Source organism: Pygocentrus nattereri, chromosome 26, assembly GCF_015220715.1.
Source record: "Pygocentrus nattereri isolate fPygNat1 chromosome 26, fPygNat1.pri, whole genome shotgun sequence".
NCBI lineage: Eukaryota > Metazoa > Chordata > Actinopteri > Characiformes > Serrasalmidae > Pygocentrus > Pygocentrus nattereri.
In genome coordinates, this window is record NC_051236.1 from 15,543,130 (window position 1) to 15,555,482 (window position 12,353).

The 12,353-nt window shown below is 40.2% G+C and overlaps 1 protein-coding gene across 3 annotated transcripts in view; it reads right to left on the bottom strand.

The window, feature by feature from the left end:
• Nucleotides 1–12,353, bottom strand: part of chchd6b (coiled-coil-helix-coiled-coil-helix domain containing 6b) — a 44,374-nt gene that overhangs the window by 18,295 nt on the left and 13,726 nt on the right. The window contains exons 5-6 of one of the 3 annotated variants that reach the window (XM_037534794.1): nt 8,819–8,839; nt 5,640–5,723 (exon numbers count right to left, since the gene is read on the bottom strand). In XM_037534794.1, coding sequence (XP_037390691.1) covers nt 5,640–5,723; nt 8,819–8,839 — 105 coding nt within the window. Of the gene's footprint in view, nt 1–5,639; nt 5,724–8,818; nt 8,843–12,353 lie in introns of all 3 variants that reach the window. The other 2 variants (XM_017697904.2, XM_017697905.2) reach the window with 2 other exon arrangements.

The window sequence follows — 12,353 nt, forward strand, 5'->3', positions numbered from 1 at the left end:
GATTGTTGATGCATTCTAATATAAAAACTGCAGCTCTTGCTCTTTGAAAATGGCACTCTTTGAAACTGTGATTTCATTTTAAAAATGATCAATTTTTCAACCCTATTATTTAGCAAGCTGTTTCAAAATGTAGTTCTCCATCAGTTCTCCTTCCCAAAGGTGGTGATCACCATCTTTGAAGCATCATCATCGGCTTACTTTTCAACCTGCACTGCCATATCACATGGGCCTAGTAGAATTCCCCCCTTACCACAAATGTACTTGATCAGCCAAGACAGTTTGGTGTCCAGAGTTTGCTTCTTTAGTTTAGAGCTACAAAGCCGAAGTGCCTAATGAGTAATGAAGCTTATGGCTACCAATGCCCAACTTCATGCCTAAACGCAACAGAAATGTCTAAACAATTTTTTGGTCATCTTGATGACTGAATTTTGTTTGTTCTATTATTCATTTTTAAATATAATGGTATATCAGATGGGATACAATGTGCAACCACATAAGCAAATCTATTTGACATTACGTAACAACAAACAGCTTGCAGTCTGAGGCAACTGTGCGATGATTTAGACATGCAAATTGCATGATGTGTCAGAAACCACATAACCAAGTCTACCTGATATCGCTAAACAACCAGACTGTGTTTGCACAATGCTAATTATAATTAATTGCTAATTCTATCACTTCTTGGCTACATTAACACCCTGCTATGTCTTAGATGATCAACTATGTTTTGGGTAAGATGGAAACTGTAAATCAGATTTTTGGCCAAAGGTGTTTTCACAGTAAGAGAAAGCTCTACACTGAAATCCACTGTTTTGGATTAGGACTAGGCTTAATCTAAGACTGAAAATCATATCATGTACATGCACTGATAAACTTTGTACTGTTTACCGCAAAACCCATGAGAGAAAAGAGGTTCTATTGTCTTTTGAGAGGAAATTCTATTGTCTCTCTTGTGCCGTTTCTCTTTTGATCTATCTCTCTCTCTTTCGCTCTCCCTCTTTGAGTAGCGCTAACTGTAGCGTTTAAACGGTTTACTCACATGTTAAATACCCCGGAATGCTGCAGGGTGATAAGGGAGCGCAGGAGCAGCAGTTATGAAGGTGTGGAAGAATGAACAAGAGGGGGAAAAAAGAAATAAAACCAAAACAATTCAGCTGCCTGAGTCTGAGTTAATTCACTGTGCAAATAGAGCGGCAGCCTGGTGGCTCTCAGTAGCCAATATCTCTGCTCCATTTCACTCCAGTACTGCAAAACACAGCTCACGACAAGCTCTCTCTCTCTCTCTCTCTCTCTCTCTCTCTCTCTCTCTCAGAGGAATGAGGTGAAGGAAAGGAAGGCTAACACTGTCTAAAATAAAATCTTACTCCATGAAAAGGAATGAAACACATGACAAGGCTTCAAAGAGAGGGGAAAAAACGAGCCGTCATATTGTTCTTGATGTTGCAAAGCTTTTGGCAAAGCAGAGAAGTCTGCCCAGAAGCAGCCATAAAATAGCTTAATGTTCAAATACCAATGTACAATGTACAAATAATTAAGCAATGAATAATTTAACAACATACAGCACCTTTTATTTGACTGTTTATTATTAATATAAAGGTTCAACCCACAGGCATAAAAAGCTCCCCCCAGGTTACACATCCAATTCCGTAGCAAACCCTTTTAGAATATCTTTTATTTTACCCTCAAATCAGTCACAGCCATTTCCTGATGCTTTTTCTCCATCTCAGCACAGCAGCCCAGTGTGTGTGTGATGGTGAAGGCCACACACTCCTCCACACATGGATATGCAGCCTGTCACTGCATCTGTTTGAACAATTGTCCACACAGGACTGCTTAGTGCATCAACGTGTTTGGAGAGGAAGACTAAGTACTCAGCTTCAGCATGTTCAAAAGCTGCCTATTGGCAGGATAGAGAGGGAGAGGAACCCTGCCTCACTTCATTTCCTGATACACCACAGAGAAACGGCCCATGTGCACAAGGTGAGAGCGGGCAAAATATATGGGAATTATAACACCACAACATGTACAATGATATCTTGGGTTTTTTTTTAGCTGGGACAGACAAAATACACCAGCAACACAGCAGTGCCATATGTTAAAAAGCTGTGAAGTGTATTAGAAGTATAATCATTTTCCAAAGTTTCTACAGAATTCATCACTAAAAAACATTTTATTGTAGGAAACCAACTCTCTCTATAGAGTGATGGTGATAGGAAATGGGTCACAATATTTACTATGCAAATATAGCCATTTTATTTACTGTCAAAAACAACCAGTGAGCCTAAATCTCTTCTGAGTTTTTATATGTAATGTTGACAATAATAAAATAGAGGTAAATCTGAAAAAAACATTTTGGAGAATATTTTGCCTTACAACACCTTGCATGTGCATCTCCACCAAGAATGCAATATAAAACAGTAACCATTTTGTAACCATTTCATGTCATTCTAACTTTCTGTGAAGTAGATTTTAGAGGCATTAAACTAAGAAAGTTTCTCAGACAACTCTGAATGACTGTTTATTTTAAAAAGCTAATTATACAGAGATTTTGATAAAGCTATGGAATTCCTCTTTAAGAAAGACGAGGAGAAAATCAAACAATAGGTAAAAATATACATTAGTAAAATGGTAATGGCACAAAGGGGCTGACATCCAATCAACTGCTTCTTACTATGCATGTTACTCTCTTACCATACAACGGTGGTAAATAGTGATGCATCAATACCAAACTCTGTAACTCAGTAACTGCAGGAATCACATCCAAGGACCTCACTTGTGGAGTTTTATGTCTTGTTGAAATGTTTTTGGCTGGATGATCTGTAGCTAAATGTTGATTAACCAGTTGATCTGAAGTTGAATGTCCTCTAAAGGCAGGCATACGCTGTTCTTTGGTGACTCACACAGTACACAGTACATAAGAAAAGACTGCCGTGTACAAACAAAGCCTACCGTTTATATACTTACACAGCACAAAAACACTTGGTCTGACCTGCACAACACAAGTGACCTGCTATGTGAAAAGCAGCCTCTACAGATAAATTTGTCTATGGACAATTTCCAATAAAGCTGTTTCATTCAAAACAATACTGTGTACCCAAGTACTAAGCAAACATGCTGAGAAACTCAGCTACAGCAACCCGGTTAACCATACTGTGAAATATACACAGTAGGACAATGCAGTCTCTCTACAGCCTATTTTACAAAGACAGTTTAAAAATCTCCATATTGCATATTGTTGTCGTTATTTATACCTTGAAACTCTTCAGTCAAACAGAATAAAAGTTGGTATATATGGACTGTTGACTTTTAACTCTGTTTTGCTGTATTTGGTGAGAAAATGGATGGATGGATGGATGGATGGATGGATGGATGGATGGATGGATGGATGGATGGATGGATGGATGGATGGTGGGAAATGTTTCGGATTGTGACGGTGTGTGTTTAAAACAGGCTAAAATCACTCAGTGTTTTCTAGATGGCAATATACTGTTGACGCCACCAACTACACTTAGCTATGCGAGCAAACCCACATTCAGTGTCAGATTTAGTTGTTTGTTTATTAACACGGTAGTGTTACACAGTATTAGGTGGTATCAGATGTTAGTATTGTGCATTTTTATGAGTATGAGTACAAGTGAAAGAGCAAGGTATCAAGCTAATACCTGATACAGTACTGATGCATCCCTAGCTGTAACTGTTTATATGCTGTCTATAATTAGTCTAAATCTATCCATTTATGATACATTCACTTGTTCAGTGCTCCAAAAGTACTGATGATACCCATAGTACACTTGGAAATGTGTATTCTGATGTAAAATGATCATGACAGGAATAACATCATCATATAATGTGAGGTCACCAATGCCTCAGCTCAATGCTCTACATCTGTCCTCTCAGTCCTTTACCCTATCAGTAAAACGTCTAAGGCATTTTTGTTTCTGTCTTTCTAAGGTAAAGTAGTTATCCTTATAAATTGGGCAACATTTCCATGGCTGGAAATGACTGTTTGAATATACAGATATCCAAACTCATCTAAGTATTAATTAACTAAGTTTTAAAATGAAGCATGCATTGGTTGAATAAACAAATGAAGTAAATGTGTTGTCTTGTAATGTTTTTAACTGTGAGTGCGATGTAGAACTGAAGAGAATGTCAGGAGTTACAAGAAATTGAGATGGCATCTCTCACTGAGTGAAATTGTAATATTCAAGCAGAGCCAGTTAGGGAAATTTCACACAAAATTTGTTCGGCGCAAGCTGTGGAAGTCATTGTTCCGCATGACTACTGATATTGGGCTAAATCACCACCAATCATTGATAAAACACACAAATCACCAAATCAACCAAATGATCAGGTACAGCTCTTATGCTAGCTGCACATAAGCAACAATGTTAAAACTGTGCTCTTTTTTAAACTGTGGCGATAAAAACATCTTCTAAACTGACCGAACGATCAAGTACACATCAAATCAAGCCAGTGCACACAATAAACAACTGTTAAACCTTTATTATTTTGCTGACTATAACATCAAATATAGGGGATACGTTAATACTACTTCGTAAATATGTGGATACTTCAACAGCAGAAATGGTTCAAATGCACGTCTATTTATACCTCATTATTTACATGTGCTTCAATTTAGCCTCTAACCTTTTTTTTCTCTCATTTGATCACTCAGCCCACCCCCCACCAATCTCTCCACCTCTCCCTTCTGGCCTGCGTCTTTCTCTCTATTCAGACTCGGAGTGCTCTGAAGGACGTGGGTGTTGACAAAGCCCATCTCCAGCTCGAGGTCAGGGCTTTTACTCAGAAAGAGCTGCTGGGAGAGCACTTCCGTACAAACGTCACCGTGGTGGCTTTCAGACACGAAAATCTTTCGCTGACTCATTAAACTATATGCAGCCCTAATTTCTTGAAAGCACAACAGAAGTCATCACTTTCTATCTTGGTCCCTGGTCGCATTTGTTTGATGACCCTGCACCACAAAACAAGGTTGATAAGCACAGCACCACAAAGTGGAGCAAATTGGATTACACCACAACTGGGCTTTCAGAACCACTTGCGCACAAACACAGCCAAATGAAAAACAAACTAGTCAGATCAGCCTAAAAGGTCTTTCAGAATGACATGTGGGACATTTCTCCAGGGGAGCTTTGCTACTGGACAGTTAAAGGCATTTTCATTTCAAAAATCCAGATGGGTACTCTCAAAGGAAAGTAAAGTAAAACAGCATTCTGAATGCAAAAATTCAGGTTTTATTTTAGCCCTTGAGAAATACGGAAACATGCTGCGGCACTGGCATAATTTCCTTTAAATGTTCTCAACAAATGGACATTTAAAAGTAAGTATGTTCGCGCTGTCTGTTTTTTCTGTATTTGTGATTTGTCCTATTTCTTATATCAAATACATAAAGAAACATTCAAAAGTTTGAATGTGATGAATTTGCATATTGCAGTGATAAGGCACTCAAAAAAAAAGAATAAAAATTAGCCACCGCATCATCCATAGTGGCCCGTTTTTATATTGGGGTAGCCCTTCATTATCCTCACCACCATCTGAGCTCTTCACTTTTGAGTAAATTCACAACTGGTTTTGCCTTCTTAACCATCTGTATATGTGTGTGTGTGTATGTAAGTTACCTTCTTCTCCATCAGCTGCAGTTGTTCTTTATAGAAAGCAGCCAGATGCTTCAACTCAGCATCTTTCCTTGCCAGTTGCTTTGCCTTGGAGACACAGAACAAAGAGAGAGAACCAATGAGACACCGATAGAGACACTTACAGCTATGTAATCTCACTCCCTGACATTTCTCATTAAACTGAGTTGTATTCCAGATGTGGCCCATTCCACATTACTACCTCAAATTTCTGCAAACACTTTTCCCACTACAAGACTTGTTCTGCAATGCTCTGGAATGTCATTCACACTGAATATAAATTAATACAACTCCCCCACCAATATCTGGACAACCGGCAAAACTAATGTAGTGTGAAAGAGGCTTCAGGGCCATGTTTGGAACCTTAGAGCTGATGAACTGATGGATTTTCTTATGTAGTATGTGGTATGACAGCTGTGTAACAGTCCCAGAGGACATGGCTGATCTTAAACCAGTTCATGTGCTCTTGAGGTGGGTCATGTTCTGGTGTGGCTCTTCCAAACTGGTCTTCCAAACTACACAAGCTGTGTGTTTGCATGGCAACAACAACCAGTCATATGGTATGAAGTCGAAGTATGAAGCAAGGTGTATTTGAGAAAATGAAGCTACCTTAAAAAGCCATCCAGCACATAAAGACCTTTGCAGCAAGCAGGAGGAGAACAGAAATGAAATGATTAAAATGGAGAAAAGCAAGCAGAGCACAGTCGCAAGACAGCAATTCTACTGAGAGAAACAGAAAGAGAAAGAGACAAAGGCATTGAGAAAGAGAGTGTAAGGCAACCAATAAATGAGAGACAATGCAGTTAACTAGAGGTGGGTGATGTTTCCTGTTCCACAATACATACGAAAATATCTCGTTTTGCTGAGGTTTAATAAGTTGGGACAGGAAAGAACTGCAGCAGTGCCACATTTTAAAATACTACTAAAAACTATACAGTGATTTGTGTTCAGTGTTTTACATCCCGCCCTGCACCAAATCCAATTAAAAAGGGCTACTTCTGCTCTCTTTGTGATGAAATATGCAGTCACATTGTCTTGCTCGATATTCCAGGCCTCTAAATAAACATTTAAATTAAAAAAAACATTACATTCTACTTTTTCTGAGGAATTAACAAACACTTTTATTCAAGTCAGTCACTACTATTATTTAAGTCAGTCACTATGCCAACTTGTGAAGAAAGACAAGCCAATATTTTTTGCACACCACTCAAAGGCCCAATCTCTCATTTTACCCCTACCCCTTGTTTTTGAGTGTCACATGGCCTCTGAGTTAGAAGGGTTGGTGGTTAAAATCTTCTCCTACAAAACGGGACACACCTCAAATAAAGAAGAACTTTATTACTTCATTAACAGGCTAGTGGCGCTCTGTAGGCGACCCCGCCAGTCCGCAGTGACAGCAGAGGAGGGTAAAGTTCAGCAACTTCACTGCTGGGCTTTAGTTAACTTTAGGGCATCTGCTTTCAAAGAGGGGGGATGAGACAATTATTAATTATTGCCCACCCCTAATTCTTCAGTGATACGAAGCCGAAGGCAGCTATTCGCCAGTTTCTTGTTCAAATTTTCTCATTCCACCTTAAATGATACAGCAGTTCTGACATATGAGGCACCAGAATGTAACTGTTGCACCATTTAAGGAACGGGAAATAGCTGATAGCTACTATCAGCATTCCAATAGTGATTTTTGATGCTTGTTATAAAGAAAAGGACCCTAATACATTGAAATGACATTAAACAAAGATAATACAGTGGTTTTTGATGGTAAGTTTTCAACAGAGAAAATTCTCACATTTGTGGATTTCTTTGGACGCTTGCCCAGCCAACTTTTCCTTTTTTCTTCATTTCAATCCATTTGGAATCTCAATAACAGTCAAGACACCCTACCTTTAGACATGAATGTGCAAAATGGGCTAATTTGGTAGGGGCGAGGGGTGAAATGTGATTGGGCCAAAGACTGTAAAAGAGGTAACAGCTACAAGGTCGCTGCTCCCAGAACTGCTATAAAACACATCTTTTTTATTCTAAGAAACAATGGTAGGTGTTCAGAACATTTCAAACCTGAAGCTTTCAAGAAGCATTTTAACTTTAGACTTAAAGCCAGCATCAAAACCAGACTGGAACTTTATTATTTTATTACTTTACTAACTTTAGTATTTCTGTGGACTCGAGTGAGACAGAAAAACAGACTGCCAGTAAAAACTGTGCTACAATATGTTTGTGGTACAGACTGTGCATTGTATGCTGCCACTGTGATTGTTGGTAGTTCTCTTTCTGTTTGGGCCATGACTGAAGATCTTGCTTTTTCCTTGCTTTTGTTCCTCTGAAATGGCTTTGACACAGCACTTTCTGACAAAATAATAGACAAACCAGACTCTTCCCCTTTAAGTACTGAGGATGCTAATGATGCTCAGAAAAAGCAGATTGTGGCAACACTTAGCATGATACAATAAATACTGTCATATGCCGCACCCCTACTGTTAACCCACTCGATGTAGCAGAATTCAAGGCCAAGGTAAAGTGTTATGTAATATAATAACATGTTTGCTACTGACAGATTAAATTCTGTACTCCAAAGTCAGGAGGATTTCAACCGGGGGTCAAAAATGACAGGACTGAATTACAGCCCTTACCCCCACATTGTACTTTGTTTCAAATCTATGATCCATTTTTATGTTACTGACCCATTATTACTGTGCTAGAAATGCATGTATATGAACACACGTGCAGCCTCGTCCACTGGAATGACACCTGTAGGACTGTCATCTAATGCCTGTGTGACACATAAATGAAACGCCACACAATAGCCTGGCTTTCAGAGGCTGCACACACACACACACACACACACACACACACGTAATTACATAGAGTGTAATCATATTGCCCATTTTTCTTCATTCAGTTAGTGTTTGCTGGCAGAAAGGTTCCATTCACTCTGCTATGCAGATGATGTGCAATTTTCTAGCTGAATAGCTCCAAGTGTTGTGATGGAGGTGTCATCTGTTTGCGTGCGTGTGTGCGCGTGCAAGTGTGTCTATGTGTGTATGTGTGTGTGTGTGTGTGTGTGTGTATGCGCTCGCACTTCCATTCTGTTATAATGCACAATGAAAACATGCCATTTGAATAAAGAGAGAGAAAAGTAAGATTAACAGGGAGCAGCTTCTGCTTACCCAAGCGTTCAGCTCAGCTGGCTGCTGCAAAAAAGCGAGGGGGGGGGGATGTCGGAGGATGAGAGAAAATGAGACAGAGAAAAAGAGGGATATTAAAGTGTAAGAAGACAACGCAGGAGAGGAAAAGAGCGAGCGTCAAACGGATAGGGAAGGAGATATTGAGAGAAGATATAATGAGAGAACGAAGAAACAGGGTGGTAGAGAGAGACACCGACAGAGACAGAAGGAGAATAAGAGAGAGAGAAAAGCATGTTAGGCTGGGTTAGGCACTGATTCATGGCACTGTTGTGCTAATACGGCTGCTAGGCTGTATAAGGTTTAGCACTGATAAAATAAAAGGGTTAAACGGAGCGACTGAAATATCCCTTCATGATTAAAGGAGTAGATCACAGCTCTCCCTGCTCTAATAAAAAGGAGAACATAATGTAATCTGCACAAAAGAGATTTTTCTCCAGACGTAGTCAGAGCAAGTCTTATCGTCACCAGTGGAAAACTCAGAGAGAGAGAGAGAGAGAGAGAGTATGTGTGTGTGTGTGTGTGTGTGTGTGTGTGAGAGAGAGAGATAGAGAGAGAGAGAGAGAGAGAGAGAGAGAGAGGGAGGATATTCTAGTGAAAGGATTAACAGTATTACATTAAACCAACCAGTATTTGAGATTACAGATGGCAGATAGGCATTACTCCTGTGCTAAAGACATTTTACCATGTAGTAAAGAGATATTAGCTGAAGATCTATTGTAATGTATTATATTACTACATATCTGCTCTGCTCAGGCTCTGAACTCAGCAGATCCAGTTTTGCAATGTGTGTATGTATCTTTCAACATGCTCATGTGGGTATTATCACAGAGAACAGCACCATTTATCTGGACTTATCAACACTTTTAGAACAATTTTAGAAACACTTCACTTCTTACAATCAAACAATTTGAGAAATTCACCAGAATGCTGAACAGAGAGAGAGAGAGGGAGGGAAAATCTTTAAGAGGCTATTCAATTCACTACCTCTCCAAAAAGACTACTCTATAAAAACTGTGAGAGAGAGAGAGAGAGAGAGAGAGAGAGAGAGAGAGAGAGAGAGAGAGAGAACACGCAAGACAGAGAGAGAGAGAGCAAGACAGAGAGAGAGAAGAAAATGAGAGAGGGCAAGAGAGACAGAGAGGAATTGAGAGAGAGAGAGAACATAAAAAAGCACCTATTCAAATCACTGTTCAAAAAGTTGGCTAGACAAAAAGTGCAATGAGAGACAGGGTAAGATATATGGAGAGAGGAGAGAGAGAGAAATCGGTAGAGAAACAAAGATGAGAAAGGGAGGGAGAGATACAAAGAGAGAAAGAGAGAGTAGAGAGAGAGAGGGGGTCTTACTGTGTAGTGAGGGAGAGACAGTGAGAGTAAGACAGAAAAAGAAAACAGGAGAGAGAAAGAAGCAAGAAGGAGCAAGACAGAAAACAACAGAAGACAGAGAGCAAAGAAGTAAGACAGAGGCTGAGAGATGAGAGGCAGAGCAAGAGAGTCAGACAGAGAACAAGAGAGACAGACAGAGAGAGACAGAGAGAGACAGACAGAACATAAAGTGACTATACAAACCACTGTTTAAAAGGTGGCAAGGTAAGAAGTGAGAGAGAGAGAAACGAGAAACGAGAGAGGGAAACAAGCGAAGGAGGAAGAGAGAGGGAGAGTGAGACAGTAAGTGAGGGAGCAAGAGAGAGGGAGAAAGTGATAATGAGAGAGGGAGCAGGGGACAGAAAGGGAGAGAGAGAGACAGTGAGAGAGGGAGCAAGAGAGAGAGAGGGAGAGACAGTGAGAGGAGGAGTATGAGAGTGAGGGAGAGAGAGAGAGGGAGAAAGTGATAATGAGAGAGGGAGCAGGGGACAGAAAGGGAGAGAGAGAGACAGTGAGAGAGGGAGCAAGAGAGAGAGAGGGAGAGACAGTGAGAGGAGGAGTATGAGAGTGAGGGAGAGAGTGGGAGCACGAGACAGAGAAGGAGAGAGAGACAGTAAGACAGGGAGAAAGAGAGAGAGAGGGAGAGGGAGACAGTGAGAGAGAGAGAGAGAGAGAGAGAGAGAGAGAGAGAGAGAGAGACAGAAATAGAGTAAGATACAAAGAGTAAAAAGAGAGAAAGCAAGATACAGAGAGAAAGAGAGATGAACTGAGAGACAGGGTTGGAAAATACAGTCAAACAGAGAGAAAGAAAGAGTGCAAGGAAAGACAGATGTACAGAGAAAATGAGAAAGAGGGAGAAAGAAAGACAGAGCAAAAAAAACACAGAAAAAGAGATAGTGAGAAGTGAACCTGCCGGTCTGCATACATTTGACAACTTTAACTTTCACACAATACATTTGAACAGAATTTAAATACAAACGTGAAGTTCCTCTAAAATGAAAACCTTCAGGAATCATTTATCTGCTTTCTCTTATTCACCTCTCTCTCTCTCTCTCTCTCTCTCTCTCTCTGTGTGGAATTCCTCCAGTTGACAGACAGCACGTTCTCCATTCTCTGTCTCTCGCCTGAAGCAATCTCTCTCTCTCTCTCTCTCTCTCTCTCTCTCTCTCTCTCTCTCTCCCTCTCTCTCTGGCTCACAGCTAACAAGCGACGCTACGTCGAGCATGGCAAAAACCTTCTCTCTGCATGCATTTAAATCTCATCAACACCATTCCCTCCCTCTCTCTCTCTCTTTCTCTCTGTATCACAAACACTTATTCCTTCTGCTTCCTGTTCCTGAAGTTAATCTTTTTTATGTGTGTGTGTCATTGAGTCATCTTATTCTTACTAAACAGAGCAGCTGCTGACAAGAAAAGCTTAAAAATGCACTTGCTGAATATGTTTAAAAGCAAGAGCCGTTTGGTTAACTTCATATGATGGATGAAGACAAAGACCAATATCTAGCAGAAAAATATTTTTTTGGAGAGAAGCAGAAGGCTGAGAGAAAAATGGATAGATTCCAGAAAGGAATGCAAAAGGTAGATCTTCTGTGACTGGCAGAAAAAAAAGAAAGGACAGAGATGAGAGTCAGAGGATGAAATATAATCGTATTTGTCCAGTTTTGCTATTACGGGCCCCTCCTGACATTCCAACACTTGCATAGACTGAAAAGCAAATGCTTTTGCTGCCATCTAGTGGCACTAAAAATGACTCAGACACACCCAAGCCTTTCTGCCGCAGCCAAAGCACCAACAGTGATCTGATCGGGCAGCGAGCGTGTAAACACCCAATTTGTGCATCACAAAGTTTCTCAATTACAGCCTGTCATGGAAGGCAAAGTCTCACCGGTAGATAATAAAACTAGCTCTGGTACGAATGTGACCATTAACTAGTATTGACGTCTCTGTCTGTGGATGAGAAAGCTAATATAATCAGCCACGGTGAATAGCCTCATTACAAACCTGCACCATTACAGACAAGCACAGGAGAAGAAGAAGCGTCCTACACTCAATAATCATTACGCTCACTTAGAGCCAGGCAGAGAAGAATGACATGGAGCGAATCAATTTTAAGTGAAGGGGGAAGCAAGAAGACTCGAGAGAAGGACAGATGGTTG